Source organism: Arachis stenosperma, chromosome 5, assembly GCF_014773155.1.
Source record: "Arachis stenosperma cultivar V10309 chromosome 5, arast.V10309.gnm1.PFL2, whole genome shotgun sequence".
NCBI lineage: Eukaryota > Viridiplantae > Streptophyta > Magnoliopsida > Fabales > Fabaceae > Arachis > Arachis stenosperma.
Window position 1 is genome coordinate 25,290,688 of NC_080381.1, and position 22,732 is coordinate 25,313,419.

The following is a 22,732-nucleotide window of genomic DNA, read 5'->3' on the forward strand; positions in this document are numbered from 1 at the left end:
TCCATTCTTAAACAGAAACACATGATCATTTCTTCTTGACAAAATTCAACAGTCCATAGAAAATCGGGCCTCCCATGCTTACACACAATGTACTTTGAGCAATCATTGTTATTCTCTATGTTTAGCACCCGCATTGATCCAGCTCTAGAAAGAAATGACAGAAATAATAGAAATATCTCATGAGTGTATACCTCAGCAACAATCTCTCTAGCAGCTCTATACAAGTCTGCATGATGGGCACCTCACGTGTAGATTCATAATCAGCATTAAATTCTTTAAAGCGCAAGTGTGCAACACACCTTTGAAAATGCTCTACAAAACTTGTCAAATCATACTGCAACCCCATATACCTTATCACAACTGAGTGTAAACCTTCACATCTTGAGGTAGTTCTAAAGCCAGCAAAAAACTTACCTCTTATATATGCAGTAGCCCACATATGCTTCTCTTCATACATGTTATTCACCCACGGCTTATCCTTAAGGCCAAATTCTTCAATAAGTTGAACCCACTTACGCTTAAACACGGGAATCTCATAGTCTCCCAACATGATTTTCCTGAATTTAGATGTAAACGATGGATTTCCAACATTGCTAGTTGCATTTCGAATAAGGTGCCAAGCGCATAATCTATGTCTGACTTCGGGAAATACATCTCTTACTGCATTCCTAATCGCCATGGCCCATAAGTTATTATTGAGGTTGGGGTCTTACCCTTCATGGCAAACATGAGCTGACACAGGAGCCAAATATATGTATCAGTAGTTTCATCCACAATTAACGCAGCAGCAAAAATAATTGTTTGGTTGTGGTGGTTAACCCTGTTGAATATGACTAATGGACAACTATACTTGTTCTTCTTGTACGTAGCATCAAAAGCAATGACATCTCCGAAGAGTTGGTAGTCTAGTTGGCTAATCCCATCAGACTAGAACAAGTTACGTAACAAACCTCTTGAATCATGACACGCCTTGAAATATAATTGTGGTTCCTTCAACCGCATATTCTCTAACTTCTTCAACATTCGTGCTACATCACCAGGAACTTGACGCTTTTGCCTAGCAATCTCATTGTACATATCTCTGGGACCATAGCCGACAATTTTATACCCGCCTACTTAACTAGCTAGAAGACCAAATATCTGTGAAGTGCTAATCCGGGACTTTAGCATGTTCATCATTTGCATAATATCTACCTCTATCATTTTTCTGTGGGCAGGCAACATAGCACTAAATTGTGTATCCAATAGATCATGGTTGTGTTCATCAAAGAAATAAAAGATATGCCACATTCCAGTTTTAGGTACAAATTTAACATCCATTCGGGTTTCACACCCAGTTCTTGTTTCAAATTTAGGCTCCTTCTTCCTTTTTTCCATCGTGTAATATTTCTCCTCCTTGAATTCTTGCCTATGACATACAAACTTTTGTTTGTAAATCTCGCCAATACTATTCTTAAAAGTCTTACTCTTCCTTGCACTAAACTCCTTCGACTTTGAGTACTTCAGATAAAAATCAAATGCAAGCTGCAAAGTAGAAAAGTGATATTTACCAATTTTCTCTGCACAATTTTCATTGAAATTCAAAGTTGTAATATCTTGCACGGAGTCAACCGCATAAGCAGCTTCAAGAGTATCTTCTGATGGATCATATTCAGAAAAATACGCTCCCTCAATAAATTCATCTTCGAAATCTTATTCGAATTCATTCTGTTCATCTATCATATCTTGGTCACAAACTAGCTCTTCTTGTTGGTTAATGTCATCGTCCTTCTGGTATTGCTCATCCATCTCAGTGTCCGTAAATATATCTGACATCTTAAAAATGTCCAATGAAAAAAAAAATTTAGTACACTCCGTCTTATAACATTACAAAAAATAAATAGCTTCTAATATTGCTACTTTGCTAGCTAATTAATAATAAAAAATAATAAAATTTATTTACATTTTAGTATTTTTCAATGTCTGTGAATTATTAAAAGATAAAAAATTTTTTCATTACACAATCAATTTCACGAATAAAGTATCGAAACAAAGAATTGCAAAATTAGAGATTCTATTCACTAAACTTGATTTTGTAATCAAAACGGTGGATTATTTTCTGAACACTATAATGAAAAAGTTGATTGGACCTTTGCTGATTGTTGCAACTGTGATGATCAATTAGTAATGAACAAATATTGGATATTAAATAGACGGATAAAGAATGAAGAAAAATTGGATATTAAGTAAATGGATATCCGAAAGAAAAACAATGAAATTTTTGATAATCAAAGAGATTGATATACGATTCCAATTGTGGAATTGAATAATTGGTGATAGATTATTCACCAATTTATAATCTTAATATTAAAGAAAAGATAAGATTAGAGTATCTAAATCAAAATAAAAAATAAAAAATTGAAGATAAATTTGAAAGATAAGATAGATGAATAATAAGATAATAATTTATAAAAACGATAAGAAAAATGAGAACGGCGCGTAGTGCATAGTTCAATCGATTGGGTAACACAACAAATCGATTGAATTGGGCAAATTCATATTGCTTTGAAGACTTCAATTCGATTGGGCAACACAACCAATCGATTGAATTGTGAGACTTCAAGTTGCTTCGAAGCTTTCAATCGATTGTTCATATTACCCAATCGATTGTTAATATGACCAATCGATTGATTTTTGCGAAAATCATACTGCCTTACAATTTCAATCGATTATTTTGTGATAACCTGAAGCTCAATCCAATCGATTGAGTTATGGAACCTGAAATTCAATCGATCGATTCTCTTTGAAACACGATTTCACAATGCTCGAGGGATGTAATGGATCAACAGATAAACTTTTAATTGATTAGGATTGCCGAAAGTTATTATGATCAATCGAAAATCTAATTCGTTATTATTTTTGTTTGTGATTGTTAATAAACATAATAGATGAATGATAAAATAATAATTTATAAAATAAAAAATAATTTTTATAATTAAATAAAATATATGAAATTAATTTATAATTAAAATTAAATAAAAACTATTTAATAATAATTAAAAATTAAAAAAATATATTTTATTATAGGATCATTTAATGGTCAAAAATTGTGGGACGATCTAATTCTTTGTTAGGGGTGTTCGCGGATCGGATCGGATCAGATATGGCCGAAAATTTGATCCGATCCGCACAATTTTCATCGGATCGGATCGGATATGATATCCGCGCTTTGTAGTGCTAGATCCGATCCGATCCGCAAATGTACGAATCGGATCGGATATATCCGTATAATTAAACCTTCTCTTTTTAATCATATTTCTATGTAAAAAAATTCAATAAAAATATTTCTTTTATACTTTTAAACTTATTTATTCCTAAAATATTTTTAATCAAACTCTTTCTAAATAACAAAAGTAAAATAATACCATATATGAATAATAATTACTAACTAAAATATACAAACAAATAAATATAATACTAAACATATATATTTATTTATTTTTAATTATTATTGTGCGGATCTACGGATCTGCGGATCAGATACACGGATGTAGAACAGATATCCGCGATCCGATCCGCAAAGGGTGTAGAATCCAATCCAATTAATTTGCGAATCGAATCTTATCACAATTTTTAAATCGGATGCGAATATTTAACGCGGATCTGGATACGATCCGATCCATGGACGTCCCTATTCTTTGTCACCTAACATTCTTCGGAATTAATTACTTACTGATTAATAGTATTTTTGTTTAGTGCCAAACTCAAACTCCAACTGGCACCTGCCACCAAATAGTGTGTGACTCTAACAAATAGTGTCGGCGATGCAACCGGTGACTGCTGAGAATGGAGGCGCCACCCAGTTTCTTCTTGTCCCAAAACAGATCCCTCACTCTCAAACCCTCCTCTCCCCTTCACTCCCACTTCCTCCTTCTCAATTCCAATAACAGCAACAACAAAAACCGCTTCTCTTCCACGTGCGAGATCAAGAGCAACCTCCGCAACTGGTCAATTGAGCACGTGCGGGAAATGAACAAAGACTCTTCCATTCACGGTAACAACAACTCTTCCTCCTCCTCATTTTCTTCTTCGTTGGTGTCTGTCTCCGCTGCTACTTCATCTGAATTCCGCACCAAGAATGCTAAAAAGGTTGTTCTCTTTTTCTGCGACGAGACCAAGTCCCTTGCTCAGAAAATCGCCTCTGAATCTGACACCATCGAACTCCGCACTATCTCTTGGGGGTTTGTTTCATTTTCTCTGTTTCTCTTTTTTTTTTTTCTTTTCTTCTTGCCCGTGCTATGTCTTGCCAATATGTGTTTTTGACCAATGTGGTAATGTGTATTGGTTTTTCGTTGACTCTGGACTCTCCCAGTTCAATGTCTCTATGATCCTATTAAGTTGAATTGCAGTTTCGTGATGGAATTGATGTAGTGTGTTGTTCAAATTTCGGAACTTGGAAATGCCCATTAAGAGAGTAAATAGGAGAAACTACAGGACCAACTTTTAGATAGCCAACATTAGACAATTTTAGAGTTTAGTTTTGTAATATAGGATTTAGGGTTAAGAGTTTATGATTAGGGTATAGAATTTTAATATCAACAAAATAATTTTAAAATAATTAGTTGGACTCACAGCGACATTGAAAATGCAGAAATTTCTGTTAACAATGATGAGTTGACGGGTTTAAGGGAGTAGTTCAATTCACCATTTCCAATTTCCTATTCCCTCTTCTATTATAGGCTTAAACTGTAATTTTACTTAAGATGCTAAAATTATGATCTTGATGTGATGCCTGAGGTTACTGAAACTGTTGCTATGTTACATTGGTATTGTTTGTTCTTTTTTTCCCCTACCTTGTTTGCATTTTGAATACATTTTTTGGGTTTCCACTGAAATGCTTTATATTATGCTTCAGAAAGTTTCCTGATGGTTTTCCCAACATATTCATTCCAAATGCTCAAAGTATTCGTGGACAGCATGTAGCTTTTCTGGCATCGTTCAGTTCTCCAGCAGTGATTTTTGAGCAGATACCTGTTATTTATCAATTGCCGAAACTGTTTATTTCCTCGTTTACCCTTGTCCTTCCGTTCTTCCCTACTGGCACTTCTGAAAGAATGGAAGATGAAGGAGATATTGCTACGGCTTTTACTTTGGCTAGGCTTTTGTCAAATATACCGATTTCTAGGGGAGGACCTACTAGTTTGGTGACATTTGATATTCATGCTTTGCAGGTTCATGCCTTATATTGGTAGAATGAATTCCTTTTTATAGTTGTTGCTGGTTGGTTCATATCTTATTTTCCCTTATTGGTTGATGATTTGCTTCAACACAGGAGAGATTCTACTTTGGCGATAACATTCTACCGTGCTTTGAGAGTGGCATACCATTGCTTAAAAGAAGGCTTCAAGATCTCCCTGATTCTGACAATGTACGGATTTATCTTTATTTCTTCTCCTTTGTGAAAACTTGTGTTCTTTTTGTATATATTGTTCTGGCTTTTCCCCTTTGTGTGATAGAAACTGCAGATCTTGTGCACTTGCAAGTAATCAACCTATCATTTTGAAACTTGCTTCTCATATTTTACCATCAAGTCTTCTCGATATTATTCTGAAAAGAAACATGCTTATATTTCATTTGATGTTAACTGAAAAAGTGAATGAGTAATTGCTTTCATACTATCTTCTTCATTGACAAGTTGGGAATTCATGTATCACAGATATCAATTGCTTTTCCTGATGATGGTGCTTGGAAACGATTTCATAAGCAACTCCAGCATTTTCCAACGGTATTGCTCTAACAATTTTCTCTAACTTAGCAAATGTCATGTGTATCAATCTGGTGCCACATTCAGCATTGCTTCCATCTGTTACCACTTACACAATGCATATGCAGATAGTTTGTGCAAAAGTTAGGGAAGGAGATCAACGGATTGTTCGTATTAAGGAGGGAGATCCGAGTGCTCGGCATGTTGTGATTGTTGATGATTTGGTTCAATCGGGTGGAACTCTAGTAGAATGTCAGGTACAGACATTTATGTAAGAGGATTCATACCTAACATACTACACAAAATCAAAGTCTTATATTATATTATTTATTGTAAGAAAGCTTCTCTATGTTTTATTTCATAACTTGTAAGTTTTTCATCTTTCAGAAAGTTTTGGCAGCTCATGGAGCGGAAAAGATTAGTGCTTATGTAACGCATGGCATTTTTCCAAATAAATCATGGGCACGCTTTGAACATGACAATGGAGGTAGTGCTTCATTTGCATTGCTTTTTTTCATAGATCCATGTTCATTGCCTCTCCTTTGTCATAGAGGAACATAAATTCATATGAAATATCCATGAACTTGTTAATCCATTTCCCTTTATTTATTTGATTTAGTTGAATTTTTCTTGAAAATTTACTGGGTATTATATGGCATTATACTCCATGAACATTCTTTAGTCATGTCACACTTCTCTTCAAGATCCCATCGACTTGAAAAAGTTCAGATATCCAGTCACTTTTCACTTGGTTCATTGACCATATTTCAGCATGAGTTTCTTGTCATTGTGTAGTTTTTTCATTTTGAAGTATCAATATATTTACAGCAGATTTTACATTACATTTGTAAACTCGTGTGTTTTTAAATCTTTCACTAACACATCTAGGTGAACTGTGGTTTAAGTTTGAATACTATTGTGTGTTAAAATGAGGATTTCATTTATAAGTAGTGATAAAAATGACTCATGTTTTATGTACTCAATTGAAACTTTGTCATTTTTAACACTATAGGGTGGAAGTGGAACCTCACTCTCTATCCTATGATAATAATATAATGAGTTCCAAATGAGTACTAAGAAAAACTCACAAGGGCAATCTAATGTTTACTTATATGTCTTACCTCTAACACTCCAGGGCATCCAGAGAGTGCATTCACCTACTTCTGGATCACAGATTCATGCCCATTGACAGTGAAGGAGGTGACGAACAAGCCGCCATTTGAGGTTCTCAGCCTTGCAAGCTCTATATCAGCCAGTCTCCAAATCTGAAAAAGGAACACAATGTTATTATTATTAATTTCATCCTCAAAATAAATAAGGACAAAAGAAGTAGAAAATCCTCTTCATAGAGATAGAGCTCTTTTAGCATGCGGCTTTTTCTAGCAGCTTTCAAAGGGGTAAAAAAAAGAAAAATGAAGCTTTGCCAAGGCCAACATCTACCTTGATTTGCTTTCATGCAGCTTAATGATTGTTAATAGAAAATAGTTTATTAAACATAATCATGTACGGATGTACCTTTTTTTCTTGGCCTTTTGGATTTTGGTAGTTTAAATCTTTAGTGTCTTCTTTGTGTGTAAATGTACAAGAATAATGAATGCTGATTTGTGCACCTCTGGTTCCAACCTGAGAAGATTGAAGTAATGATTGAGGATCCACAATCTCAACTCTCAAGCGCCAAAAACCAGAAAAAGATTGATGCAGTTACTAGAATCATACAGGTTAAATTCGAAATGGAGATGGTATACGGTGATGAAGGGAAGAAACATCTTCATGTGAGAATTTCAGGCAATAAAGTATCCAAAACTATGACCTTCCCATGTGCTGGCAAAGCTTCATAGCAGTTTCTTAAAAACATCACAAATTCTTCGTCTCCCCAATTATGACATACATGCTGAAATGATGACAATATATTAGATTTTGTTATATAAATAAATAAATTTGAATGCTTTAAATTGTAGCTACAATGCTAATAACCTAACCTTGAGCAAAATGGCATCGCCTTTTGGAACACTTTTAAACATGTCTCCTCCAATATGCTCTAACCCTTTATGCAAAATAGTTCTCTCTAAATTAATGATTTTCAAATATGTACATATATATGTTTTTTCTAATTATGATAAGATTATATTTTAGAAATTATCACATTATTTATTTTCTGATTCTAAAATTAATTTTCACTTTTTCAGATGTTACAAATATACAGTTTAAATCTTGTTGATCACTCAAAGTGATCAAATTTTACCTATAGGCTGCATTTGTTTACGGGACATTAAGATACTGAATTAGTGTATTTTGTCTCTATCTTAACAGGAATGACACAGAGACATTTACAAAAGACACAACTTATTTTTTATTTTTTTTATTATTCTTGTAAATCTTTTATAATTATATTTTTTTATTATTATATATTTTTTTAAATTTTTAAATGAAAAAATAAAAATAAATTAAATTTTTATAATTTGTTCTAATTTATTACCAAACAAAATATAAAAACATAAAATTTTATATCTCCCTCTTCTATGTTTTGTTTTATTTTCAATGTCTTATCTTATTATATTCTCAAAAATAAATACATCCTATAATCCCAAAAATAAACATAAATAATAATATAGATTGATAGTTGTGTAGTAAGAAGCTTAAGAGTTAAGATACAATACAATAAATTTAAAACCTTAAAAAAATAAATGATAAAAAATCCGTCTTTAAAAATTATGGATTCTTTACATTAGTTCCTAATTTTTTTTTAATTAAATTTATCTTTAAAAAATTTTAAGTTAGTCTTACTCTTTCCGTCGCTCCCAGTGACGGTGCTAAAGGCGCTGTTCTTTTCATGAGCTAGCTCAACAAATACGTAAACTTGACCTACCCAGTCTCACTCACCCCAAAAATTTCACCCATTAGTCATCTTCTCCCTTGTTGAATCTGTTCCTCATTACTGAAACTCCGTAGCCACTAACTCTTGCCTGAGTAGCCATGGATGTCTCTCTAGCTGCCAATGTCATAATGGTGTAGTGATGCTTTGCTCTGCTCTTATCGTGCGTCTCTCACTATTATCATTCCTCTTTCTATTTTTCTTTACCAACAATGACATTTAACTTCTAGTCCCTTTTCCTCACCCTCCTTCTTCTTCTTCCATTGTTTGTTTCTTTCTTTTTTTAAGGCTGTGGTGTTTCTGGTTAATTTCGTCAGAGAGATCAAAGTCCTCTAAAAAACATAAAAATATATACAAAAATGGCACCTTTGTTCAGCTGGGTGAAAAAGAGAGCCACCGTAGAACACCGGTGGTGGTCAAGATGGAAAACCCAAACTGGTGCATGGGAGAGCTCGAGGGTCCTTCCGATGAAGACTTGCTCATTGGTGGTGGTGGTAATCGTGAACATTCAAGTCGCGTATGGGAGAAAAGAAGAGGCAAAAACGCAAAATAACTCACATGGGTTCTTCTCCTTAAAGCACACAAAGCTGTCGGTTGTTTAGCCTCCGCATCCCCCGCATTGTACGGCCTGGTTTCTGCGTGGCGTGGCCTCTGAAGAACAGACGAGGACGAGATCCCAACAGTGAAGAGCAGATTCTACTCATGAAAGAGGGAGAAAAACCAAGGCTATAAGGAAAAAACAACACTCCACCACTCTTAAGTTCATGAACATGAAAAAAGTACAGCATAAACAAACCATAAAAGAGTCCCCTTACCCGAGAGCGAGAGGAAAAAAAGGGTTTTATTTTTTTCAGTTTTATTTTTTAATTTTTAATTTAATTTAACTCCTCCTCTATCGTAAAAACGTCGTTTAGGCAACTTAAATGACAAGGTCAATTTTTGTTAACTCCTTTAGTAAAAAATGCGATAGAATTATTAATGTGATTAATTTAAAATTTTTTAAAGATATATTTAATTAAAAAAATTTTAAAAATTAATTTAGAGATCACATAATTTTTTCAAAATTAATTTAATTATTTACTCAAATTTAAAAAGAGCTGTCCAGAAGAAAAGAATAAATATACAAATAAATCATTTATAATTATAAAAGTAAAAATAATTATAAAATATTTTAATTTAAATTTAATTTTTTATTTTTTATTTTATTAATATAATAATATGTATGTTTATAATTTTATGTTGGATTTTTTTAATATTTTATTATTTTTAATTTTAATTTTAATTTGATTTTTTATTTTTTATTTTATTAATATGTATAAAATTTAGAATGACTGAATTTTGTATTTGTTTTTAAAAAAAATTGATATTTTTGCGAATAGGGTTTATAATTTTAGAGTGTTGGTAGAGTTAGGGTTAAGAGATTTTTAACTCATGGATAAAATAGAATAGAATTTTAATGAAATTCTCAACTCGCGAATAGAATTAGATTAAGGTTCAAACTTCTACCTTACTCATTGTCAGCGCTAATTCCCAAAAGTAGTTGTAGCTTAATTTTTGTTTTGTCTTTGGCCTATGGCCCCTTTTAATTAAAAAAAACTTCAAGAATTTATGTTTCCACTATATCAAATGTGTGTTGTTTTTTACTACCATCTATATTTCAATTGTAATAGCATAGTCTTTCTCGTATAACTCCTTAAAAATAATGTGTCATCTCATGTCTAATAAAATTTTAAGATCTATTAATAATGAATTTTTTAATGACATTTTTGGTCAAAGTGCAAAAGAATTAGTACTATCTTTTAATAATATTTCATCTTTTTCTTATTCTTCTGCATAATGACCACTTATTTCACTCTATTTCACTAAATAACGTTCTCATTCATATATTTCTGTCAAAAACATATATCCATGCAGTGTGTGAAAGAAGCTAGCAGCAGAAATAACACAAATTTTTAATATAAAAATATTCACAATATAATATGATAATAATTTTAAATAAATAAATATAGCAAGTAAATTAATAATAAGAATACACCAAAATTTTAACGTAAAAAATTTTTTAATATGAGAGATAAAAACTATGAATCGTCCAGACTAATAAAATAACTTTACTATAATCAAATGAGGTATACAAGAATCTCAAACAAAGCACAAATCGTGCATATAACCAGCCAAAACATCAAAGCACTAAAGCTTACAAATGAGAAGGAAGAAGATGAAAAATTTCCAAAAAAGGAGCTGCTGTTTGAATCTTATTTCTCCTTCTAAAGACCTCAAATCCAAATCTCTACCGTCCAGAATGAAGAATAAGATGAAAAGAATCTGTAGTCCAAATTTCACATTGATCCAACAGTGAACAAATGAGAAGCGTTTATTCAAAGATTGCTACTCTTCATAAAAATGAAAAATATATTTTCTCTCTTGCGAAACTAATTTCTCCCACTGCAAACCTCTAATCTACATCTCCACCGTCCAGAAAGGAGAACAATATAAGAGAAAATCGTAGTTCAAATTTTAGGTGGATTTAACGGTGAATGAATGAGAAAATACTATTTGAAATTTACTGTTTTGCATAAAAATAGAAATTCTATTTTCCCTCTTCTCTCTCACTTTGATAGCTATACTCTTACTCTCAAAATAACCCTAAAAAATCTAATTAGGGTTGCGACATAATGGGAGCAAAGAAAAACTTCCAAAAAATTAGGCTTGGGTCTCAGAAAGGAGAGAAAAAAAGCCCAACAAATCTCCCCCTTCTCGACTAGGAGGAGGCCCTCACCATTCTGGCGATCAAACAACATGTTTCAAGTTTATCTCTTGACATTGCTTTTGTCTGCACCATCATCAGTGTGAATTTTCTCAAGTTTCAACAACTTGGAATCTAACATATTCCGCATCTAGTGATATCTAACATCAATATATTTAGATCTTGCATGAAAAGTAGAATTCTTGGCAAAATGAATAGCACTTTGACTATCACACAACAACACATAACGGTCTTGCTTAAAACTAAGTACTACAAGAAACTTCTTCATCCACAATAACTCTTTACATACTTTAGTTGCTGCAATAAACTTTATTTCTGTGGTAGAAATTACAACACACTTCTGTAGCCTTGACTATCATGAAATAGCTTCCCCTGCAAATTTGACCAAATAACTTGAAGTAGACTTTCGAGAATCAACATCTCCTGCCATGTATGAATTAGAGAGAAAACGACTCATAGTACCAATCGCATGAGCAATATCTGGTCTAGTACACACCATATCATACATCAAGCTTCCAACAACTGAGGTATAAGGAACATTCATTACTTATTTCTCCTCATCAGTGGTTGGAAACTACTTGGTACTCAACTTAAAATGAGGAGGAGCAAAAGAACTGGCAACACATTTGGCATTATTCATGCCAAACCTTTGAAGCACCTTCTTTATGTACTTCTCCTGTGACAAATAAAGCTTCTTGGAATCTCTATAATGAGTAATAAACATGCCTAAAATCTGTTTGGTAAGATACAAGTTCTTTATAGCAAAGAACTTGTTCAACTGTTTCTTCAACTTATTAATCCTCAAAGCATTCTTACCCACAATTAAAATATCATCCACATAAAGCAAAAGAATAATAAAGCACCATCATAAATATTTTGCACAAATACACAATGATATGAAGTTATCTTACGGTAACCATGCTCTCCCATAACAGATTTAAACTTCTTGTACCAGTGTCTTGGAGCTTGCTTTAACCCATAAAGACTCTTCTTAAACCTGAACATAAAATCTTCCTTTCTTTTAACAACAAAGTCCTCCAGTTGCTTCATGTAGATCTCCTTATCTAAATCACCATTAAGAAAAGCTAGCTTTACATCCATTTTCTCAATCTCCAGATCAAGAGAAGCTGCTAATTCGAGCACAGCACGAATAGATGACATCCTCACAAAAGGAGAAAAAATCTCCTCATAATCAACACCTTTTCTCTGACTAAAGCCTCTAACAACCAATCTGGCTTTATATCGAGGCTTAGAATTGTGTTCTTCATTCTTGATCCTGAATATCCATTTGTTCTTCAAAACTCGCATACCCTTCGGTAGTTTCACCAACTCATAGGTATTATTCTCAGGCAAGGACTTTATTTCTTCTTGCATAGCTTCAATCTATTGAAATTTGCTTCTATCTTCAACAGCCTCTCCAAAACATTCAAGTTTTCTCCCATCAGTCAACAAAACAAACTCATGTGGAGAATACTTTGACGAAAGCTTCCCCTCTCTTATAGATCTTCTGAGTGCATTTGCAGAAATTTTCAAAGATAGTTGTTCATCTTAATCATCATCACCAACTTTATTAAGGGTTGGATCAACTGTTCCATCTTCCCCTGCACCTGTATCATGCTCATTATTTTGAGCTTTAACTTTACCATCTTCTACCATAAGCATAGAGGGAATCTAAGTCAGAAAAATCATCACTAGACTGGGCCATTGGCTTCTCCACATTATCAATATCCTTCAATGTTTGGTCTTTAACAAAGACAACATCTCTACTACGAATCATCTTCTTACTAACACGATCATAAAATCTGTAACCAAACTCATCCATGCCATAGGCAATAAAAATACACTGCCTAGTTTTTAAATCAAACTTGGATCTCTCATCTTTGGGAATATGAACAAAGGCTTTACATCCAAACACTCTTAAACGATCATAAGAAACATTTTTACTTGACCATATATTCTCTGACACTTTAAATTGCAAGAAAACACATGGTGTCTGGTTCAAGACATGTGCTCAAAGCTTCACCCCAAAAGGATTTTGTCAATCCAGACTGTCACAATAAGTACCTAACTCTTTCAACCAATGTTCTGTTCATCCTTTCAACCAAGCCATTCAACTTAGGAGTCTTAGGAAGAGTCTTCTGATATCTTATACCATGCTCTTTACAATAAGTATCAAATGGATCTGAGTACTCACCATCATTGTCAGTACGAATACATTTCAACTTTTTTCCAGTTTCTCTTTTAACAGAAATTTGAAATTGCTTGAACACATTCAAAACTTGATCTTTGGTCTTCAAAGTGTAAACCTATAATTTTCTAGAATGGTCATCAATAAAGGTTACAAAATAGATAGATCCTCCAAGTGTTATTGTCTTCATCGGCCCACATACATTAGAATTAATGCACTAAGTCAAGTATCTCCGACTTCTTTAAAGGTGGATGGCTCTTGAAAGAAATCTTGTTTTGTTTTCCAGCAAAGCAATGGTTGCACTTTTGTAAAAGAATCTTGCAACTAGATAAAAGATTCCTCTTGGATAACATATTCATACATTTCTCACTCATATGACGTAATCTCTTATACCATAAATCAGTTCCATCAACAAACTCAGCAGCATTAATAACATATTTCACGATCTTTGCATGAGTTAAATAAAGAGTAGAGTGTCGTGTACCTCTAGCAACAATCATAGAACCTTTGGTGAGCTTCCAACTATCACGAGAGAATGAGCTATCTAAGTTTTCGTCATACAACTTACCAACAGAAAGTAAGTTCAACCGAATATCTGGAATATGCTATACACGCTTCAAAGTCAACTTGGTACCATTGGAGGTTTCTAAGCAAACCTGTCCAACACGGACACATTTTGTAACTCCTTGATGAGCTATTTTCACATCACCAAAATTACCAGAAGTATAAGATGTAAAAAAATCCCTCCTAGATGTAACATAAATAGAAGCACAACTATCAATCATCCAATTAGCACCATTATCAACAAGGTTAACAGATTCAAACTTCTCAACAAGAAGAAAATTATCATAAGTTACATTAACCTTGTCTTCATTGCTACCATCATCTTTATTTTTGCTCTTGTATTTACTTGCCTTGGATTTCTCCTTCTTTAGCTGCCAACAAAATCTTTTCACATGTCCTTTTTGACCACAATGATGACATTCAATATTTTTATCTAGACTCAAAAACAAGAACATCTGAATGTGTATTCGATGTGTCTTGTAAGTTTTTTCTCATATCTTCATTCAAAACACTGCTCTTGGCAAGATCCATAGAGATTACATCATCAGGAGCAGAATTGGACAATGAAATTCTTAGAATTTTCCACGAGTCTAGTAAGGAGCTAAGAAGTAACAATCCTTGAACCTCTTCATCAAACTTGATACCCATAGAAGATAACTGATTCATTATTCATTGAAAGTTATTCAAGTAATCTGTCATTGATGTCCCATCTGTATATTTCAAAGCCAACAACTGCTTGATCAAAAACATCTTGTTATTCTTAGTTTTTTGAGTATACAACTATTCAAACTTAATCCAAAGGCTCTGAGCATGTGTCTCTCCAATAATATGGTTCAACACATTATCGTTAACCCACTGCCTGATATATCCACAAACTTGTCTATGTAACAAAGTCCAATCGTCATCAGATTTATCATTAGAATTTTCTGTACCAAAAACTGGTTGATGAAATTAAAATTCTTGACATAAAGCAGATCTTCTATTTTTTATTTCCACAAATCATAATTAGGACCATTAAGAGTGATCATTCTACTAGTATTAGTATTAGCTTCCATTGTTCACAAAATCACAAGCCCAAAAAAATACCAACAAGCTTTTATGCCAGTATGAAAGAGTACAACAGCGGAAACAACACAAATATCCAACACGAGAATAATATAAAAGCACTCACAACATAATATGGCACTAACTATGAACAAGCAAATATAGCAAGTAAAGCAATAACAAGAACACACCAAGATTTTAACATGGAAAACCTCCTCAACGTGAGAGGTAAAAATCATAAGTCATCCAGACCAATAAAATAGCTTCACTATAATCAAATGAGGTACAAGAGAATCTTAAACAAAGCACAAATCGTGCATATAACTAGTCAAAACATCAAAACAACAAAGCTTACAAATGAGAAGCAATAAGATGAAAAATATCCAAAAAATAGAGCTGTTGTTTGAAGCCTATTTTTTCCTTTGTAGATCTCAAATCTAAATCTCCACCATCCAAAATGAGAAGAATCTGCAGCCCAAATTTCACATTGATCCAACGGTGAATGAATGAGAAATTGCTATTCAAAAATTGATGCTTTGCATGAAAATGAGAAATCTATTTTCTCTCTTGTAAAGCCAATTTCTCTTACTGCAGATTTCTAATCAACATCTCCAGAAATAAAAAATGGAGAACAAAATAAGAGAAAAATGCAGTTCAAATTTTAAACCGATCCAACGGTGAATAAATGAGAAACTGTTATTTAAAATTTACTGCTTTGCATAAAAACAAAAATTCTATTTTTTCTTTTCTCTCTCACTTTGATAGCTATAATCTTACTATCAAAATAATTCCTAAAAATCTTATTAGAATTGTGACGTAATGAGTATAAAGAAACATTCCAAAAAACTAAACTTGAACCTCACAATGAAGAGAAAAAAAAATCCAACAGTGTTGCAATGAAAAAATGTGACGATGTTTATCATTAATTCATGATGTGTGCTTTGGCAGTATTAGTTCGAACGTTAAATGATATTTAACTTATATTTATATTTGGTATATTTTCTTTTTATGGCATACTTTTTTTTTCTCTTCTCTAATTTTTTATTAATCATTCTTAACACTAAATTATAATGTATATAAAAGAAGTTTACAAAAAAGTGATATTTATATTTTAAACTCAAGTTAATATTTAAGTGACTATTTATAAGAAATCTCTTTTTATGAATAATAATTAAGATATAGATACCTGTTAAATATAACAGTTTAGTTAAACATATTAAAATATTTGATGATTTTTAATTATTATTTTTTTTATTTCCTTAACTTATTTTTTCATTATTTCTAGATGAGATTTTATAACTACCGCGCTTCACATGGTACTTGACTGATAATTTGACCTCGAGCTCCTGGTATTGGACTTGAATTTGAAGATTCTCTTAATTTTGTTCATCTTTCTTTTTGTCATAGTAAAAGAGAAAATAAATGCCCACAAAAGAACAGGAAAATATTGCTAAGCAAGACGCTAGTTAATATAAATGCCGCATAACCTAAACCAACATCGAGGGCTCAATAAAGCTCCAAATAAAAATACGTAAAAATTTAAGTATAGTTAATTTTATGTGAAATTAATAATTAAAAATTATTAAATAATTTAATTTATCTAACTGAATTTGTATTTAACATCCCTCAATTATTAAAATTTTCACTTGAAAATATATTCCCTCTTTATATTTATATATTCTTATAAAATTCTAAATGATACGAGGGTAGAAATACTTTTAACATACATTATTGTCTCGCTCTCAACCATGGGATAAGAAAAAGGGAAGAGAGGAGGCCCACCGCACATAAACTAAATATCAAAAGTGGAAAAAATGAATTGTAGCCTCAAACTATAATTAGCAGCCTAATTAATTTTCCTCAAATTTATCTATATCCACCATTTTAAGGCTTCTCTCTTATCTGGAAAACCCAAACGGAATTTCCCATGCCAATCTCTGAACGCAAAACAAACTAACACAGGTTCATAATAACCAACACAACGGTTTTCAATCTCCATATATAGACAGCAACCTAATAAAACACACCGTCAAACTAAAGCAATGTTCTATTCGCTCTTGCGAACACAACAATTTCCCTTATAGTTACTTGAAGAAAATTAACCATAACAATATTAGAAACTACCAACTCATCATAGTTGTTTTGAGCTAAAACTCTATTGAATTATAAAAAGGCTTCCTCAATTTCTCATACCTCAAACCAATCGAGTTATCATTATTTTGCTTAAAATGAAGTTGCCACGGCCACTGCTGGTGGCGCTTTTGGTGCTGAGCCTGATCGTCGTTCCTTCAAAGGCAGATCTGGATGACTTTTTCAACGGCTTCGGCTTTCACTTCAGACATGGACGACAACAACAACAACAACAACAACAACAACAACAAGAACAACAGGCTCAAGGAAATGATAATCAAGACCCGCCGGGAGCCCAAGTAAACGAGCCCAGGGGTTCATATATTGCTGGTGCATACGGCATGGGAGGATCGCCGCCGCCACCTCAAGCAGTGATAATTCCTGATCCGGCTGTTCAGCCTGCAGAGCCGGCTGATTTTAAGCCTGCACAGATGGTTATTACTAATAACTTAGGTGGTCTGTCGGTGGGGTTCTACGATAGAAGTTGCCCTAATGCAGAGAAGATTGTGGCTGATTGGTTGGCAGAACTTATAAAGACAAATCCATCTGCACCTGCTAACATTATTCGTCTTGCATTCCATGATTGTGCTGTTGGTGTAAGTCTTTCCAAACTAATATTATTATATTCAAAATTCGAAACTTAGTTGTGTTCGTCTAGGGGTTTTAACTATCAACCTCACAGCTATATATGAATGTTCACCATAAAAACATTTGATTATTCTAATGAGGCACTTTGCTAAAAAATTATTTAAAACCTATGTAACTGTATATACATGTAGAGTTTAATTTAGATAAAGAAACATAATTTATCCATTCATTCAATCACCTTTGTTTTATGGATAATATTTTATGTTGATATAAAAAGAAGTTAATTTAAAGTAAAAATTCAATGCAGTTATTTTCATGTAAAGTTAATAATTATGAATTATTAGATGATTTGATATATTTTATTAAATTATTATGCAACAATTTTTAACTATTAATTTTATGTAAAAATAAAATGTGAATTTTTACCTTAATTTAACAAGAACAGAGTTATATGATTAACAAAATTTATCCTTTTTTACCTATAATTGATATGTTACATTTCTCATTTAATAATTATATTTGTGGGAATGATTTTTAATAGGGTTGTGATGCCTCGATCTTGCTAGACTCCATTGGGCAAGGAGATAAAGTGGAGAAGGGTTCAATCTTCAACGGAATGAGCCTCAAAGGTGCCGATCTGATCGACGACCTAAAAATGAGATTGGAGGAAGAGTGTCCACAGACAGTGTCATGTGCAGATGCAATTGCTTTTTCAGCCAACGAGGCGATGGCAATAGCTGGGGGAGTCCGCCAGCGTCCTCTAGGAGGACGCAGGGACGCCCTCAACTCCCTGGCTACGGCGGCAGATCAGAACCTGGCCTCCCCGACTGCCACGATAGACCAGATGTCCGCCATCTTTAGGAGGCTAGGTTTCAATCAAGAGGAAATGGTGGTGCTCTTGGGTGCACACTCCGTTGGTACAGCACACTGTGATCTTTTCATGGATAGGGTTTACAACTTCAGAAATACGCAGAAGCCTGATCCAGTGCTTCCATTGCCATATGTGGAAGATTTGAGGAGACTTTGCGCTAATCCTGGAACACCACAATTCAGAAACCCTAATGTGAACTTTGATGAAACGCCTTATGCATTGGACAACCGCTACTTTAAGAACCTTGTACAGAACAAGGCTTTGTTGCTGTCGGATTCTTCGTTAAAAGATGATCCTAGGACGGGTCCCACCGTGAGACAGATGGCGGAAGATGATACGTTGTTCCCAAAGAGGTTTGCTGAGTTGTTCACTAAGATGACTACTTTTAATGTGCTCACTGGTCTTCTTGGAGAAGTTAGGAAGACTTGTAGGTCCACCAATAATTGATTATTACTTTTATAGTATTATATTACTATTATTATTGTTGTTGTAATTATTATTCATATTCTTGTTAAAGTATGTGTGTATGTTAATGATAACTTCTATCAACAGGAAAGAAAAATCGATATATAAAGATGCCTTTTTACTATGAATACTTAACTTCTTATTATTGATTATTATTTGCTTTGTTTGATGACTACTGAATATTGTGGCCTCTGGGTTCTTTTCATTTTGTAACTTTTCAATCAAGCTAAATGTTTATAGCTAACAACTTTTTAATGGAATTGTTTGAGAAAAGATGAATGTTACCACTTGCACACATTTTTTGGCAAATACACTCGCCATTTTAAGTAATAAAGTGAAAAATTAAGTATTGTCTTCAAAGAAATTTGAAATTGAGAGTTTAAACAAATAAAAATGAATATGTACTAGAACATTTGATTTTAACTATTTATTATGTAATTGAATATTTATTGTCATGTTATTTGTAATTTTCTTACACACAAAATTTTACACTTAAGTGGTAAAGTAACGGTAGTAAAACATTATGACACCTAAATAAAAAAAAAGTACATAATATTTAAAGAAGAATAATATATCTAGGAGTTTATGAAAAAAAATAAACAAAAACGATAATTGTCATTACACTCAAAGCATCAAAGATAGAAAACATTATATATATATATATATATATATATATATATATATATATATAACTTTAAGGTTAGAAGAGAATCATCAAAAGACGAAACTATTATTATCTATACTTATTTACAAAGGTCTTTTGTTCAAACACCTAAAAAATTCTAACATAAAGAACTAATGAAGAATATTCTTGAAGAATGGATTTTAGAAGATATAGTAGAAGAAGATAAAATAGAAAATATAGAAATTACGGATATTATTAGAGAAGATCCAAATATTAGACTAAGAATGAATAAGTCACACTTAGTTAGAATACCAAACTACCAGAATAAAAAAAAAATTTTACCTAGACATTCTATAGATAATTCCGTCATAAATGATGAAGTTACAGGAATAAATAATAATAGACCACATATAGCAACTCCTTTATATGGGACAGAAAATAATTATTCACCAACTACCTCTCAAATCCTAAGAGTTATAATAAAAAAAGAACCTTTTGAGATTGTTAAAAATTGGATTAGTAAAGATTTTAATGCAGAATATAATACAGGATTAAGAAAATGGTATTTTACTAGATATTCTGAAGAGAAAACTATAGAAATAAGAAAAGAATTTTATGATTACTTAATAAAAAATAAAATCAATTTATATTTCTTTGACTGGTTAAAAAATTACTTTCACGATTTCAAAAAAGAATTTTGTCCTTTAACTAAGACAACCACTACTTGAAAAACAAATACAGGACAAACGATAGAATTCCAATATCCACCAAAAGAAACCATAAAACTACAGGTAACATGTAACACCCTAACTATCAAAATGTCACGCTTCCAGCTGTGCCACTCTGATAGTTTGGGTATTACGACGACTCTTATAATATTTAATACTAAAATATGAGCCTGTTCAAATCTTAAACCGAATAATTCAATAACATACATTCATACTTACAATATAAAGTACAATACTCACAGGAAATACATATATATTTACATATACATATTAATTTACAAGCATCTCATATCAAAATCCTATCCCTAGCTCTTACAAAACTTGCAAAGTTAAAGGCGAGAAAAACATAAATACTAAAACAAAACAAAAATATCGTTTAACAGAAAAGAAATAAGCTCTTCCGAACTTCGTCGTCCGTAACCTGAAAAAGAAAAGACCTGTAGGGGAGTGAGAACATCATCCTCGAAAGGGTTCTTACTATAGGGTTGCAGAATTACTATAATATGATATGCAAGATGAATTCGTTACAGTGATTAATAACCATCTTATGCATCTTTTCAAAAGTAGAAGTTTACTATTAAAAAGCTTAAATCTTTTCTGGAAGAGAAAACTCTTTGTTTCTTAAAAATTCAAAAGCCTTCCGAAAGGTTTATATATGCTGAACCAGCTTAGTTTTTCATACTTTTCTAAACTAGAAACATTAACCAAACATGGCCTTTGGCCCACCTCATGATCAACCACGGCCCTAACCCCAAACAGTCCAAACAACAACCAATCACCACAATCCAACAAAATTTTAGTCGCAAACACAAGTAGAAAAGTTCAAGCACAAGCAAACAATTACTTCAAGTAGAGCAAATAGCAATTAAACATAATTAATCACATAGGCAAACCAAGTATAATATGAACACCCAAACAATGTCACATAGATGCATATGATGAATGCTTGCCCTAGTGGCTGATGAGTTTCATCTGTCGGTTACAAAACCAACCCGACAAGTCTTGGTAGCTAACCACTGGACTGTCCCTCTGTCGTGCATCCCCAACTCGAGTTATTCACAATCATAATCATAATTCACATCCAACACCCTCACTGGTGTATATTCACGGGGACGAGCTCATCCGGAACTTTTAAAGTGTTTGACCACACTTACAACATAGGGTCAACAGAGTATCGAGTCTCAACCTGGAGCACGTGGTGGCTAGCCACTGCTTTCACCCAGGAAAACTCGTATCTCAGATAATTGGAAGTGCAACAATCACTTTATCAACTAGAAATCATTCATATTCATACTCAACCATTCGGCTCATAACATACTCCACAATCAGCCATAATTCATTATCATATACAGTCATTCCGACTCATAACATATTCCACAATCAGTAGTAATTCATTATTATATATAGTCATTCCGGCTCATAACATAATAGCACTTCCACTATCCAACATTATCAAACTCATAAAATCATCATTCAAGCCATAAATCACTTCTCAAATCTCTTTTCTTAGAAATTAAAATCAATTCCTTCCAGCCTTAACTTTAAAAATCCACATTTCTCAAATCACTTATAGCTTATAAGCCATCTTTCTCAAAAGAAGTTTCCTCTTTCAAAAGTCATATCTCCACAACATCCTTCTAAAATATCCAGACGATTCAGTAACTAGGCCAAATAAAAAATCTCTTTTAAAAGACCCAAAAATCAGTCATCCAAAAATAGAATTTGGTAATAAAAATTTTTCAGCAGAGTCTCAAAACTTTAAGGAAGGACAACCTATCTGAATTTTCTTAAAATTTTATTGAAACTCTTAAAATCATAGATTCTTGGTTTAAGAAAATAGAAACAGAATTTATTATAAATTCGAATCATATAAAGTCACAAGTCCCAACCCAATCCAAAACTAATTCACTTGAAACAGAGCTAATTCATTTCAATCAAATAATATAATTTCTCAAATCCAAGCCTTTCTAAATAACTTTTCAAACAAAGTCTAAGATTTTTATAGAAATTTTGGTAGCACCTCCTCTAAAACTTGGACTTGCCACCCGGTTCGGGTCCTAACCAAACCACTCCACAATCCTTTTCAACAGTCCAAAATCCAAAATCAATTTAAAATCAAGCTAAATCCAACAATCACCTCATTTTCATAT

At 32.7% G+C, this 22,732-nt stretch overlaps 2 protein-coding genes across 2 annotated transcripts; both read left to right on the forward strand.

Annotated features, from left to right (window-relative positions):
• The first annotated feature begins 3,748 nt into the window (after nucleotides 1-3,748).
• LOC130979120 (ribose-phosphate pyrophosphokinase 4-like) lies at nucleotides 3,749-7,664 on the forward strand. The gene is made up of 7 exons (XM_057902484.1): nucleotides 3,749-4,220; nucleotides 4,895-5,210; nucleotides 5,312-5,407; nucleotides 5,696-5,764; nucleotides 5,872-6,000; nucleotides 6,131-6,230; nucleotides 6,879-7,664. Exons 1-7 carry the CDS (start codon nucleotides 3,826-3,828, stop codon nucleotides 7,010-7,012), a joined length of 1,239 nt encoding a protein of 412 aa, XP_057758467.1. The 5' UTR covers nucleotides 3,749-3,825; the 3' UTR covers nucleotides 7,013-7,664.
• Nucleotides 7,665-17,403: 9,739 nt separating this feature from the next.
• Nucleotides 17,404-19,211, forward strand: LOC130980598 (peroxidase C1C-like). Its single transcript, XM_057904258.1, has 2 exons — nucleotides 17,404-17,901; nucleotides 18,435-19,211. Exons 1-2 carry the CDS (start codon nucleotides 17,404-17,406, stop codon nucleotides 19,209-19,211), a joined length of 1,275 nt encoding a protein of 424 aa, XP_057760241.1.
• The last annotated feature ends 3,521 nt before the right edge of the window (nucleotides 19,212-22,732 follow it).

What these genes read in the sequence shown, in the direction of transcription:
- LOC130980598 (XM_057904258.1), top strand. Translation starts at nt 17,404, where the DNA reads ATGAAGTTGCCACGGCCACTGCTGGTGGCGCTTTTGGTGCTGAGCCTG. An exon ending in TCCATGATTGTGCTGTTGGT is followed by an intron (nt 17,902 to 18,434) that starts GTAAGTCTTTCC and finishes GATTTTTAATAG; the next exon opens with GGTTGTGATGCCTCGATCTT.
- LOC130979120 (XM_057902484.1), top strand. Translation starts at nt 3,826, where the DNA reads ATGGAGGCGCCACCCAGTTTCTTCTTGTCCCAAAACAGATCCCTCACT. An exon ending in GAACTCTAGTAGAATGTCAG is followed by an intron (nt 6,001 to 6,130) that starts GTACAGACATTT and finishes TTCATCTTTCAG; the next exon opens with AAAGTTTTGGCAGCTCATGG. An exon ending in CTTTGAACATGACAATGGAG is followed by an intron (nt 6,231 to 6,878) that starts GTAGTGCTTCAT and finishes CTAACACTCCAG; the next exon opens with GGCATCCAGAGAGTGCATTC.